The sequence below is a fragment of the Pelmatolapia mariae genome, linkage group LG18, assembly GCF_036321145.2.
Source record: "Pelmatolapia mariae isolate MD_Pm_ZW linkage group LG18, Pm_UMD_F_2, whole genome shotgun sequence".
NCBI classification, from domain to species: Eukaryota; Metazoa; Chordata; class Actinopteri; order Cichliformes; family Cichlidae; genus Pelmatolapia; species Pelmatolapia mariae.
Genome location: NC_086243.1, coordinates 5,154,613 through 5,170,287, shown reverse-complemented (window position 1 = coordinate 5,170,287; position 15,675 = coordinate 5,154,613). Strand labels below are relative to the sequence as shown.

The following is a 15,675-nucleotide window of genomic DNA, read 5'->3' as shown; positions in this document are numbered from 1 at the left end:
GCAGCACTGTGACTTCAGGTCTGCACAGTCAGGCAGAGGCACCACAAAGTTTGCCTCACACATGTACTTGGAGTTTACTTCCAAAGCTGGATTTGCGTATTTACTGAAATGTCTCAGCGGTAAGAAGCTGTTTTTTTATATCTTACCTCAACATTTTCTACATAAAAGAACTGTTTTTATTATTATTATTATTATTATTATTATTATTATTATTGAAATTATAAAAGCATTTCTCAGAGCAGACCTGTTCATTTCTTCTGCTAGATTTCTGCTGTTACATTTCAGCTGGAATTTTAAATTGATGTCATGAACTTTTTTGCAGTGTGTTTTAACTTTTTTTTTTTTTAAGTCTATGCAGAATTTCTCCAAATGCAACTTTCATTATGTGTCTGATGTCTTCTTAGATGGTGTCTTACCATGCTGCTGTGCTGGCTGGCAGCAGCTCTGCAGGTTACAGAAGGTAAGGTTCACGCAGCTGCAGCTCAGCATGGCCTGTATAAAGAAAGTAACAGCTGGGACGGGTCTGTGATTGCAAAAAGAAAATGGGACAGTGACCCCAGAGATGTTTGATCTAAGGAGGGATATGTTTCCTAGTGTCGATGATTAATCCCACTGAACTATGGACAGCAAAAGTGTTTTAAAGCGATCGACACATAATAAGTAAGCATTTAAGTTAACTATGATGCTAAATTATTGATCTACGGTTGTAGAAGTTTCTATATTTCTCAAGCGACTTCTTTTGCAAAGTACATATCTAAGTGAGAGTCATTGTCGTTTAGGGATTTTAAGTGAACTTTCCATAGGTGAGAGATGCTTGATGAAATTTCTCAGGGTAATGTTGAAACTTTACAAAAAAACCAAACTATTGACAAATCCTAGTTCTTAAAAATGACTTTTAACAACTAGGATTTTCCTCTCAAAGACTAAAATCACAAGAATAAATCTTTCAGGAATGGACAATTCAGTGTCTGGTCTGCTAGCATGTCAACTAACTTACTAGTTTTTCCACAGTTAGATGCATTTTATGCTGCACTCTCCTTTAGCTCAAATTATCATCTGATAAATTTACATCAAAAAATCAAATTTTTGCTAGGGATTCATGCACAATTATGTGCTTATTCTCCAGCTAGATAACATCTGGTAATCATACATGATCTAGTAAAATAATTTAAGACTGGTCATTCTGATTTGCCTCATGTAAAACACTCAGACCTCACAGGCTTTTCTCTAAAACGCATGTCTTTCTACCCTGTCCTCACTAATTCCCAAATAATTTGCAGAGTTTAAACTGGTGGAGAGTTCTTATAAAACAAATGGCTTAAAACTTCCTCAAAATAGCAGTTAACTGTCTTTAATGCCAACAAAAGAGTCTGGACTTGAATCCACTGCTCTCACACAGATCCATTATGAGTCACACAATATGGTTCAGCCCCCTTCCCATTTCCATTATCACACCTCTGCCTGCTGTGGTGCTTTTCATTCAGCGGCTGCCTGCTGTGGGGCTCGGCTCACAGCTCAGCAGGAGGGTGATAGTTTATTTGTTTGTTTGGGAATGGGCCAGGCTTCCTCTGTCCCCTTTATCATTTAGTATGATGATGTAGGTAAAAGTGGCAGATAAGTCAAACTCTGCACAAGGGTGAGAAGTGAAGTGTTTGTATGGTAATGCTGTGAGGGGGTTTCCTCTGCGTGTGTGTGTGTGTGTGTGTGTGTGTGTGTGTGTGTGTGTGTGTGTGTGTGTGTGTGTGTGTGTGTGTGTGTGTGTGTTGAGGTTTTGAAAAGGGGGTGCAGTGAGTTATGGAGGAGAGTTCTGGCAGAGCTTTGAAGTGGTATGTTTTGATCCTGTGCCAGTTTGATGTCAGCGGTGTGTAGGTGATGTTTGACGATGGATGATAAAAATAATGTCAGAACATCTGGTTAGAACTCATGTTCTTGATATGTCTCAGAAAGACTTGTCAACACTGAGATATTGATTATTCACACAGCTCGTGACACTGTGCACTCCCACAGTACCCACAGAAAGCAGCAACCTGTGGGTTGAGACTTGAGGCAAAAAACTACAGCTCCTCCGATAGCAGCTCGAGGCTAAGAAAATGAGTCAGTGCCTTTAGATCTCGTCTTAAAATGCAGAAATCCAGCAATGACCTTAACACGTTTACAGTCTAGAGTGTACAGCACCCCACAACTGTTTTAACCCAAAAATAAAACAACTGTGTGGGTTGATTTGGTCCTAGAAGCTTGTGGTGGTTATTTGGCACGGTTAAGGAAGCATTATTCTGTCTGAAGACTTGGAAGTGGGCAAGGTTCCCTCACCCCTAACCAGTCACCACAGATGGCTGTGCCCCTTAGTTCTAGTCAAAGAAATTCATAATACTTGAGCATACCAAGACATTTTGGACAATGTCATGCTTCCAGCTTTGTGGGAAAAGTTTAAGGATCCACACATTAGTGCACAAAGCGTGGGCCATAATGACATGGAGTCTGGTGTAGAAGATCTCGACTGACCTGTGCAGAGTTCTGACCTCAACCCGACAGAAAACCTTTGGGATGAATTTAAGTGGAAGGCAGACGAGTGAATATTTTTGATAATACAGTGTGGGCCTGAAATGTAAACAAACTTGGGTCTACACTGATACAACCTAAAGATTGAAAGAGCTGTTATCGGGGATGGGCTGTCTTTACCTGTGTACAGAATTACAGCCTAATTATAGTTGTCCCATTGGTCATGTTGTGCGACATTGAGCATTAAATAAACATAAGCGGTCTTGGAGTTTGTTTTTTTTAATTACGTTTTTCCAGTCTCACTTTTATGACATTGCAGCGTCTCCCTCTGTATATTTATATCATTAAAAGAATATCATTAAATCATTAAAGGCACTTAAAACTCACTTGCATTAAACAGTACCAGCCACCTAGACAAGTTTACAAGGTTACAAAGTACATCAGCAATAACAAAGCATAACCCACCCCAGTGGATGTGACATCACTTTTGTTGTGCACCATCAGCAGAAGGGCCCTTTAGTCTGCAAGAGCTGTGTGATTCTTTTGTTTGGTCAACGGGAAATCAATCAGCTCACCCTGAACAAGGATAGGTTTCACCTATGAACTCCTGATAGTGTCAAAAGAATCACATCTGGGCATTTCACAAAGATGTCCTTTCTTACATGTAGCACAACAGGAAATTCTTCATGTCAGATACATTCTTACAACGTGAGCATGTTATGTAGCGGTCCTTGGTGGAAGCAAAGACAAACGAAGCCCACTTCCTCACTGTGCATTCTTCTCACATTTACCAACTCTTCACGAATGTCCCATTGGTCACTACTGTTGACCTGGCAGTTTAAAATCAGTTTAATGTCCACTGGATGCATGTCTAGAATATATGAGTGCTCTGTCCAAACGAGCCAGTGAAAAAAAAACCACTCTCCTGAGTTTAGAAACTTGAAATCAGATAACTTCTTTTAGGTATGCTTTTAAGGGCTGAAATCAGAAATTTAGTGATTAGAGTGGACTTCATCATCATTCATGATTTACACATTTGTAGACTAGACTGCAATTTCAGCTGAAAACTGTTTTCCATACTTCAGACCCCCACCCCCCCCACCCCCCCCCCCACCCCACCCCACCCCACCGAAAAAAATGCCCCAGCTCCAGGAACCTTCACTTTCCATTTACTGTTGGTTGAATTGCCCTGAAAGGATTCAATGTTTAGCCAATATAAATGATTGTGAGGTGATCCCAGTAGGAGTCTTGTTTCTGACGTGTGTCCTCTGTACAGTAAAACCAAGTCATATTATTGTACTGCTGACAACGTCAGTCCTGTTAGTGTAAAAATCTCAGTTATAGCCACATGTCAACTCAATTCTCTCTGCTGCCCACAACATAATTTTCCCCATTTACTAGCACTTGCCAGTTGCCCGCCTTTCTTTTTAACAGTTTTACCAAAGACTTCACATCACTTTTACTCCTGACCTTATTCAGTCTCTGATCTTACTGGAATAAAACTCCCTCCAAGCTCCCTTTGGTGTTTTATGACTAAAACCTGGAAAGCAAGCATGTTATAGAGGTGTATCAAAGACCCTTTACCTAAATGTCTTCAGTATATTACAGTACTGAGAGCCCTCGCTGCAGTCCCACGTCCTGCCTGGAATGTGCTCATTCAGCCAGAGTGACTTTGATTTGAACACAGTTGGGCACAATGGGCCAACTGTAAAAGGTGCCATTGGTTTATGAGTGTAACGGTCAGCTCTATTTTTAATGGGAAAAAAAATTCTCAGCATAATGGGTGTTTCTTTGAGGGTCCTTTCAATTTCCAGTCAAAATGGCCTTTCTTTCATATTTTCCATGATGTGATGCTCAAAGAGGTGATGTAGTGCTCTAACTTTGGGACCCTTTAGCATTTTCAGAAAAACTGCGTGTGCCTGGGTTCAAAATGAGGAAAGAAGGGGGATTTGTGCTGCTGCAGAGGAAATGAAAGGAATATCAGAAGCATTTATTGGTTTGACCTGATGATTTTTTTGAAGATAAATATTCAGATTTACAGCTTGAAGTAATGGCTTTAAAAAAAACAAATGTAACATTGAAGAGTAGCTGTTTGTTTTTGCTGTTTGAGTACACTGTTTCCATGGTTTCTTTAGAAAAAGCTGGCCATGAATCACTATCATTGTGTGTCTCTTCCACTCTATCTGTGCTTTGGGGCATCAAGCATATAAAGACGGTATTTTTCCAGCTGAAAAAAAGTCTGAAACTTCATGAATTTATGTGAGTTAAGCTTCTGTGTTTGCAAAATTAATCGCAATTGTTTTAAGCTTTATTTTGATTGGCTGTGACTTTTGGCTTTTGTCCCATCTTCCTCCAGAACCTGGTTCTGTCAGAGGTTTCTTCCTCTTAAAGGGGAGTTTTTCCTTCCCACTGTCACCAAGTAGGGTTTTCTCTGTATTATTGTAGGGTTTTACCTTATCTGCTTTTCACATTGATGAAAAAGTAGAAAAAGCTTTGCAACTGGGCGTTTAGAGCTTTTAGCACATTAAGTGAAACTTGTACATACACTAATCTTGTTCTAAGGAGCTTGGAAAGAAAAGCGTCTGGACTTCTTTAAACTCAAAGAACTCAAAGAAGTCCAGATGCTTTTCTGTCCAAGCTCCTTAGACTACGATGACCTGGATGACTGAGAACCTTCACAGACTAATCTTGTTGTAAGAATCTTTGGTCATGTTGAATATGAGCATCAATCACTATAACATAATACAGTATATTATAAAGATAGGGACACACATGATACCATGGGGGGGAAACCCACTGAGCTTCATCTGAATTGTTTGCATTGTGTTTATCACTCCTGCAAATGTCTCTGCATAGCCTCACAGCTCAATGTTAAACCAGTGTTTTATGCCACATTTAAAACCTTGAGAGTTCAGGTGGACATCAGCGTGGTTTGTTTTTTGTATATGTAAGGAAAATGTGTGTTAGTGTGTATGGCACTGTGCCTCAAATGTCAGGCTTTACTCCATTTATGTAACTGTCAGAAAAGAAGTCAGAAATGAGTATAAGCCAGGTGTTCCATCTTCTCACTCTTGCTGCTTTAGTCAATTCAATTCAATTCAACATTATTTATACAGCGCCAAATCACAACAACTGTCTTTGTATTGTAAGGTAGAACCTACAATAATACATACAGAGAAAAACCCAATCCTCCTATGAGCAAGCATTTTGGCGACAGTGGGAAGGAAAAACTCCCTTTTAACAGGAAGAAACCTCTGGCAGAATGAGGCTGGGGGGGAGGGGGGGGGGCATCTGCTGCGACTGGTTGGAGTGATAGAAGGAAGACAGGATAAAGACATGCTGTGGAAGAGCCAGAGATTAATAACAAGATGATTAAGTGCAGAGAAGTCTATTAACACATAGTGAGTGAGAAAGGTGACTAAAGAGGAAATACTCAATGTGAATCAAAGGACTCCCCCAGCAGTCTACACCTATTGCAGCACAACTAAGGGAGGATTCAGGGTGGTGTGAAGTGTGGTGTTTCAGTTTGACAGCTTGAGAGACATACCACAAACCTCTATTTTCCTTTTATACACTAGCAAGCCCATGATTTTAGATGTATACACCCATTTGGACTCCTTTTGTGGGAAAATAACCCAATGACACGGTCTCAGCTGTCCCTGCTAGATATAGCTAGATAGATATCCTAGCTGCAGACTGCTTCAAGGAATTATGGATTTTTTTTCCCCCAGCATACATTTTCACTAACTGCAGGAGGGAAAGTACCAGTGGAATAAATGATGCTTCAACTCTATTATGTTTCTCTGTAAGTCCTGCTTGTGAACAAGCAATCAAAACAGCATAGCCTCAGCCAAATGGAATGCAGCCATCATGAATGTGCTACCCCTTCTATGACAAGTCCAAGTTTTCTGCAGTTAAAAACATGTGCAGAGACAGGCTGTAGGTGTGACTATGACTGCCGCAATGACATAGCTTTAACTGCCACTGTGCTTGTAGCTGTAGCCCGGCCCCATTGAGAGCTTCTCATGTTTAGGCATACATTCAGGTCTTAGAGGATAATTGGCTCTCTCTGGATAGAAAAGAAAAAAAAAGAAAAATACTGTATTCTGGATGATAGTAAAGGTTTTATTGTCATATGGGTTAAAACATAACAGTATCTCTTTGTACTTTAGTGTTTATTGTGGGTCAGCTTGCCTACATGTGTGAGTGAGCCGGACTATCTGTATATATCCTTTGACTGTTGGGGCTTTCTCTGTGTTATTGTAGGATCTTTACCTTACAATATAAAACTCCTTGAGGCGACTGCTGTCGTGATTTGGCACTATATAAATAAAACTGAATTGAACTGTATACCCGAGGTCAGTGGTGACCAGCTGTTTATCTTATGGAAGACTTGTGGCTGCTCAGTTCACAATCATCTGCAACATCGACACTGTTGGAAGCCACAGAGCTTTGAAAATGAGTTTAAAGCTACTGAGATCACATCAGACAGCAACTGCCTATGAGAGGAGCCCAGTTTGTTTGAAGATATTTCTTCTCATTGTTAGCTCCGCTCACATTTTCCTAACCTTAAATACATCTTAATTTAAACTGAATGCAGTATAACAATCGGGCTAAAATACTCTGCATCCCAAAACCAGCTTGTCTTTCAGAAGTTTCCCCTGGAAAAGAAGCTTATTGCAAGTGTTCATTTTTAATATCTATGTGTTTTATATCCAATTTGTTTGAATTCTCTGGTTAATTACCTGGTCTGTTTTCACAAGCACCATCAGACATTCAACTGACCTCGTACTAGGGAGACAGGGAGAAGTTAAACACTGTTAAATGTCTGATCTGACTAGTCCTTGCCTGCAGCTTTACTAGGTAATATTGATGATGACTGACCGTGACGCAGATCATTCTGTCACAATTAGAATACAATTATTGTAGCATCTTTACCTTACAACATAAAGCTCCCTGAGGCAACTATTGTTGTGATTTGCTACTATATAAATAAAGTTGAATTGAATTGAACAATGGCGTTCCCTTTGTTAAAGCCCCCCCCCCAAGTCTATCCACAACACTGCTTCATACAGATTTACAGATATAAGTGTCTAAATCTTCCCAAATTTCTTTCATGTTCCTGTCTGTCTGACTTTATATGACAAACTGTTGCACTCACTCATTTACCTCTGCTAAACAGGCCATTAAATTTCCAAGTTTAAGGGAAATGTTGACAGTACACAGTTCTTCTGCGTCTGTGTTTATGCTTGGGTATGGTTTTGCATATTTGGGTCTGACTCTGTGGGCACAGAAATTATGCCCATTTTTTCCTGTTTGCAGATAGAGAGTGTTACATAGACACACACTCAGTTTGTTAAAACTCTAAATCCCAAGCAATGCAAACTTGATTTTCATGATGCTGTACTCCAAGCTTAAAGGGAAGTTATGGCACAGCAAATCCCACATTTTCAATCCAGGAGAGAGTTCATACACAATATACATGTAGCAATTTAACTTCCTCACAACAAGCTTTTGTCCTAGAGCACACCAGGATCTTCCAAGTTCTGTGTTGTGACATTCTGCGGTACGGTTCACTGTCAACTGTTTTACATCAGCTCAGACATTTCTCTTTCCCTTAGCCCTTATCGTTCCCTGAGGAACAGTGAATGTGCACTCGGTTCTTCAGTACCTATTTTGGCTTTCCGCGCTTTCAATGAATGAGAGACTCAATTGATTTTGTGAATCCTGGCTGGTCATCTGCCAGAGAATGACCAGTTGCCCCTCGATTTGTGGCACTTAGAAGGCCAACACCTAGAACTGACTAGTCTTACTTACACTGATCCAGTTTATTCGGTTCTAAAGCCACACGTGAATTAGAATAGCCAAGCCGAATTCAGCCCTCTGAGATGATAATAGTCAAACATTTACATAGCAACTGTATCAGAGAGGAAATATCCAACAGTCAGACGATTACCTATGAGCAAGCACTTGGCAACCGGGAAAACTCCATTTTAACAGGCACAAACATGCTTAGGGAGGAGGAGCTATCTCCAACAACTAGGGGTTGTTATAAAGAGAAGCACAGAAAAACAGAGGGAAGCAGGACAAACAAGAGCTTCTGTTAGAGGACTATGATGAATTTAACTGAGATAATTCACATTAAATCTAAAAGCACAAAAACAACAACAAGCAGATGGAAGAGCAGGCTTTCACACTTGCAGCAACCTTTTGCTGCAACATCAGCTTCTCCTCTATTTTACCTCACCTAGCTGCAGCTACCTGAATGTCTCCTTTCTGTTAGGTGCATAGGCTGCGAAGCACAGGTTTCAGAGACCTTTAACAAGTCAGGAGACAACAAAGCATCTCAACACACAACACAACACTCTCTTTAATTGATATGCCGCTCTTATTATTAACGATTTGATTTGATTGATATGTTGCTTTGAGAACAAATATAAGATATGCCTCATGCTATAGTAACACTATGAAAAACAGAATTACAAAGATTGTGTGCAATGAACTTTCAGTTTTTGCAGTGATTGAATGAAGTCAAGTTGGCTATTAGAACGTGCAAAATGTTTGTCATAATCTGGTGTTTAACTATGATAAATTGGTGGAAACTGCAAGTCTGTTGCTCTGTACAGACACATAAATAGGTTGCTGAAAAATATAGAATTAGTATCAATAAAAAAATGCCATCTTTGCCTCCTCTAGCCGACGGCACCACTGCTGACCTGGAGGCAGACAGCCTCTCCCCACTATCAGATGAAGTAGCTGATGTTCAAAACACTGAACAACACTTTAGAAGGAGGTCATTAAAGTTCCTGTTTCAACAACACTGATGTATTGAACAGTTATCAGAAATGTTAATCTGGCTGGACCACTTGTTAGCCTTTTAACTATTAGCCCAATAACTACAAACCCAGCTGCAGGGGGTCACAAGCCCTGTGTCAGGAGGTGTATGTAGGATAAAATCTCTGCCAAACATGTGGATCTGTCTGCTGTGGAAATCCACGTGAAAAGAAATCAAAAGTGGTCACCCAGAGGTTGAGGGATTTGCAAATTCAACCACTGTTTATCACAACCAGTTTGTCACCACAATTACTTGCAATTGGTCTAAGTGTCAGTGTCTAAAAATTCATGAAATCACTGTACAACCTAATCACAAGGTGACTGCCATCCTATTTTAACCTTAGCGTCACTGAGCCTTTAAAGATCGATAGTTTCTGGTATCTTTTTGAGTGTCAGGTAATTTCAAATGCAGCGTTTCTATCAGCTCAAACATAAACTGTTTGTGTGCAGTTTGTCTCACAGTGTGTTGCTAGCTAAAGGGCCAGCTGCTGTATTTCACAGGGAGAGAAAGGAAAGAGAGCTAACTTCACTCAGAGATGGAGAAAGATAAGAAAGACAAGAAAGGAAGAAGACAGGTTAGATTTAAAGGTAAGAACTGCTCAGTGGTGTTTGATTAGCTGGAAATTTAAAGCTTACATGTAAGTGCTCATGTTTTTAAATCAGATACTGGGTCTGATTGGATATTTTTCATACTGTGAAACATGCAAAACAAACTGAGGTAAACTCACTGTGTTATTTAAAGGTTGCATGACAATCCTCTGCAGGATAAACAGCTACGTTTGTACTGTAATGGAGTAAAGAACAGTGTGTGACTGCTGCACAGTGGCTGTGGTTTCATGGTCAGATTTCGGTTACATCAGCTGTAGCACACATTCATGTGAATCTTTAGCTGATCCCATATGGAAAAGATATATATAAATCTTATAAAGTTTGTATCTGTCTTGTGTGAAACTTGTATGAAAAGCATACAAGAGTGAAAACAGATATAAGATCCCTAGAAAAATTATATAAATGAAACTTGTATGTTTTGGATACTTACTAAAACAATATATGAAAGTAATGAGAAAGTGGCCACTTTCATGAGTAAATCATATAAGTTTTTACTATTTCTTTTCCATATGGGATGATGCTGACATCCATTGACTGAATTCCACCCTCATACCAACTTTATACCTTGTAGAAAAAAGACAGTAGAAATAGTGTGCTTTCAGTGTAGAGGATGGAAATCAGCCAGGACAACTCATGACACATCTGCATGAAACATTACAAACAATTTTAGGGTTTCCCACCAGATGAATCCACTTTAACCTCTGACTGTACTCATTTTACTTTTTAAACACAAAGCCGCCCTCTACAATGTAGGCAACAGAAAATAGACCAAATCCTTTATCATCCTTCTTTTTCTTCAGATTCAGTTTGAGTATAATTAGATTTTTTTTAATAAAAAAGTTAAAGTTTGTATTCCCATCTACTGATATTATTTTATCATTATGCTAATACAGCACAAGGTTCAGTTAGCGTTGCACAAAAATGGAAACGTCCTCCAAAGAGCTACTTTTTACTTTCCTATTTGGGTACATTTCAGAGGCTGAACTTTTTCATTTTTACTTGAGTAAAGAAGTTGAATCAGTACTTTTACTGGAGTATTTTTTAACAGTTGTATTTGTACTTCTACTTAAGTACAGAATGTCTGTACTTTTGCCAACTCTGGTATAAAAAAAACCCTGGGTCACAGGTTGGTGATCACTTTTTTCCCATCAGTCCCATCAGCTGCATGACTTTGGTGAAAAGAGAAGCTGAGCAGTCAACTGGTCACCCACTTGGTGGTGAGTTGGATCAGGTGGCAAGGAAGGGATACTGGACAGGCCTGTCCAAAACATATATCATTTGGAGGTGAAGAGAGCAGTCACGCTAAAGAAAGAGTCCCATCAGCCTTGGTTAGTCTATGGGACTCTGAAGCTGACAGGTACCAGCAGTCCAACCGGCTCTGGCAATAACTTTGGTGTGGGAGGAGTTTGGTAACTAGACTTTTGGTCAGCCTTCAAGTAACCACGAGGCTACTTAAGTGGGGAACCTGGTGGGGTGATGGCAGGGTCCTGAGATTCTTCGATGTTAGGTCTGTCTTTTACAGTTGTAAAAGAACTGCAGAGATGGCCAAACCTTTTTGATTCTTCAGATCATTCATTAGGAAAAATCCACATTTTATTCCAGCTTTAAAGACAAAGCCTGCGCCAGGTGTAAATGAATACTATCAAACTTTAACTACTTGTTAAACTATTTGATGAAGGAATTTCTCCTGAAGTCACACCTATCTGTTAGCCGATGCACAGAAAAAGCATAATTAAATTGACACTATCTAGCATTTTACTGGAATTCTGAACAATAGCGATTTCTGTGGTGCACAGTGGGTGGCTGCCAATAGATGGTCCTTTGCCAGAGGGACATGTGGAGCAAACATGAGATAATATTTTCCTGTCGCATTTCTCTAAAGGTTGCCTTTCATTCCGGACAGTTCACAGCAAAAATCTGTCACAATGCACAATGGCGAGGCCTTCCAAAACACAAACAGGAATGAGATCATTGGCGTGAAGGATCCAAATTGTCTTATAGTCCTGGACTGCTGCCCAGTGGGATACACACCTTCTATACTGTAACTGTGATAATGTGACAGTTTTTACAGGATCATATGTGCTAAAGAATCACCTCCTTACACTGCCTTCCTTGTGTTTCATTAGCATTCGCGTTGGAGCAAGACAAGAGGCTCTGAGAACAACACTTGCAGCTGAGCAAACATCCGAACACAGACACACACACGCCGAATATCTCACATTCAGTTCCCTGTGCCCTACTAATGCATAAGCAGGACATAGGCTGATGTAAACAGCTCAACAGAATTTACAGCATTTTTAGAAAATAAACTTTGGAAAATAGATTTCGCTGTTGCCGTCAGCTTATGTCTGCCCATCTGCATGTCTGTTATATGCAGACAGGTAGACTACAGTCTACCTCAGTATACATTCATGCACTGAGGCAAAAACATCACTGAGCTTCACAGCGACGACCTCTTTTTCTCCCTGTGTGTGTCTCACTCTGTTTCTTTGTGTGTCTGCGTGATTGCGTGTTTCTAGAGGTGAAGTAAGGGTGAGATGAGGAAAAAGGGACTTTAGGCTGACTGGGTGATAGTTATGAATACTTGATGTAATGGAAACTGTCCTTCTGCAGATGTTCACCTCTGACCTCCTAACAACAATGCAGTCCTCTATCTGAAATATTCTGTAGGCTTTACAGTGTGCCATTGATTGAACTTGTGTGTTTGTGTTTTTGTGTGTGTGTGCGTCCAATATCAGGGCACGAGTGTGTTCAAGGTGAGAAGTTCATCTGTAGCATTAACCCTGTAAGACCCAACACATCAGAAAATAGCCAGAAAATTCAGATTTTTTCGAACTGAGATGTTTATTAACCCTTATAACAAAATCCACAAAAAATGTTTTGCTATATCATGTTGTGTATGATATGTTTTTATTATATATTTTTTGTATTGCATTTGATACATTGGGCGTTTTTGGCAAATTTTTGTTAACAACAATGTTAATTTCAGACAAAAAAAGAGTTTTGCCCATAACATTTTGAAATTATGGCAAGTATTGATCGTGTTGATGAGATAGAGGTCTCAGAAACTCATGTATCAAATATGATACAAAGGGAATTATAGGGTTAAGCCAAGTCAGTTTGTTTATGTCTTAATAAACTGCCTGTAAACCATTAAAATCAACCAGTTTCCTTGTTCATGCTGTAATCACATTTGACTTCATATCTTAAATGAAAATGACCTTTGTTGTTTTCTACAAATCTCTATACCCTAAAGATACAGTAACCTATACATTTATGTTAAAATCATCAAATAACTACATTACATGTACAATGCAATGTAAAGTGTGTTTCTCATAGTGACAAAGCAAGAGAGAATGACCATCTTTCATCTCATGTTTTCGTTTTAAATCCTGCAATATAAAAATATATAGAAAAGTGCTTTGTAAGAGTGAGTCCATTTACCATTTACCATTCACTAATTACATTTTTGTACAACACTCCCATTAATGTTTGCTTGACCAACATAAAACACGCCAACAACCAATGATTAGCATGAAGCTTAAAATAGCTAAAGTGTCTGTTGTTTGTGCCGGAGACTGAAAGCAAAGCTAACAGGACTATGAATATTATCATACATACTTCAAGTTGATTTTGACAGCACTGCAGTATTTAATGTTAGCAAATGTTTTATTGCTATGTAACTGTGTAATTGATGCTAATGGGCCCTATTTGATAGCTTAATGTTATGTGATGCTAATCAGGAGATGCAAAAAGCTCAAAATGCAGCGTTAACATGCTATCACACTGTAAAATTAATATGGCGAGTTGGATGTGGTGGGCACATCTACAGGTTGGTCAGCTTACAACACTGGAACTTTTAACCTTTGAGTGATCTTGTTAAAGCTCCCAGTCTGTATACTGTGTAAGATTTAGATCACTGAGACATGGGGAGACCTTATATAATAATAAAAATAAACAAATTTACTGTGATGCACGTTCTTGATTTGTCTAGATAACTGTTCCTGAGACTGTTTTGTGTAGCCCTATGACTTCTCCATTGTGCGATGCAGGCCTTCATAAAGGGGACACAAATTTGAAAGCGATTTAACTGATCTGAGTTTGGTTCTGAGTGAGATCTGGGACTCAAAATGAGACATTCAGATATATGTGGTGTATGTGTGCCCTCAAACATAAGAATCAGTATTGCTGAAACCCAACTTTTGGACTGTAGGTTGTCTTCACTCAGTGTTTGTGTCTGTGTGAGCAGGTCATTTGTTTGGGTTAATCCTGCCCTGAGGCTCGACTCTCCTTCTGCTAACCTCTCTGACTCATACTTTTCTTGTCTTTTATTTTTATCTTGTTTTTTAACCTCTTTCTGTGTCTGCTTCTATTCTTTTGTCCCTCCTCTGCTCATTCTCCCCCTCTTTTTCCATGCCAAGAAAAAGAAGATTTTAATATTCGTACTGTACATTAAAATAGTAACTTTTCCTTTGCTATTCTCTATTTATAATTTCTGCATTCTTCTATTTTTGTGCACATGATTCCCAGTTCTATTTCTTAAATAACTCATGAGCTATTATTTACATTTAATTAAGCTCATTTGAATCTTAGTGTTAATATCTGACAACTTTTCATAACTATTATAATTATTATAGGGTCCTTACATTATAAAGCTCCTTGAGGTGACTGTGACTTGGTGCCATTTAAATTAATTAAATCTTGTAAGAGGATCCACATAATGGCAATTAATGTCCCTAGACTGTAGGTGTTAATTTAATTTAATTTTCAAATTTTAAAATCTATCCCTTACACACCTGAACACTCCTAAACTCTCTAGCAGAGCTGTTTAGGGACCATGACTGTGGAACAACTTGCTGAAGTAGATCAGGCAGGGTTACTTGATTTTTACTTGTCTTCTATCACTGTATAGAAGAAACCTTTCTGCACTTGTCATCATTTTGTGGGTAAGCATTGTATAAACAAGTTACCTTACTTGTTTTGGGTGTTTGTTTGGGGTTTTTTTTTACCTCAGATTGTAGGATTTTGTAAAGCACTTCTTCGTTTGTCTGAAACGACTGATTTCTCGGGCACCCTCACCCCAGCCTGAGGCGTTCTGGCAACCTGTTGTTTGAACTTACGCAGAAGACATCTAATAGAGACTGATAGATTTTAACTCATTCCCAGGCCACAATGCCCCTTCCCTCTGCAGGTGGTCCCCCTTTTGTCTTCACTGTGGCAGTAGGTTGAGCCAGCAGATCAAAGAGCCCACAAAAAGTGTGACCGTTTCTCTGTGTGTGTACGTGTGTGCCCCTGTGTATGAGTGTGTTTGTGCACGTCTCCCATCATCTCTCACATTCCAGGAATTCTTTGTGTCCCGACTGTCATCCTGGTCACAAAGGAGATCCAATCAGAAGGACAGATGCTGCTGTCTGTCTTTCTGATCATACAGTCACCACTTAACCTTTACTTTGTGCAGGCGCACATCCAGAAACGTTGCTGTCCCTCTGTTATGTAACGCCCATGTTGTCTCCATTACACTGTCCACCAGTTTGTCAACATACATATACATATTTCAACTTTAACTTATTTTATTCCCTTCTGAATTTTTCGCTCCACTTGCCTTTATTTTTTTCCGTTGCCATCACATATGACGCTCGAATGTCCTAAAGGAGCATAGCAACCAAATTATTCTTGCTAAGTTTTACTTTTAGCCATGGAGCTGACTTTTAGTGTTGTCACTGATTCTTTTCT

At 39.4% G+C, this 15,675-nt stretch overlaps 1 protein-coding gene across 1 annotated transcript in view; it reads left to right on the top strand.

Annotated features, from left to right (window-relative positions):
- The window catches only part of col15a1b (collagen, type XV, alpha 1b), a 57,419-nt gene continuing 41,744 nt past the window's right edge, over positions 1-15,675 (top strand). Inside the window, exons 1-2 of the mRNA XM_063460971.1 lie at positions 1-119; positions 405-460. Of these exons, the coding sequence (XP_063317041.1) occupies positions 109-119; positions 405-460 (67 nt within the window). The 5' untranslated portion in view covers positions 1-108. The remainder of the gene's footprint in view (positions 120-404; positions 461-15,675) is intronic.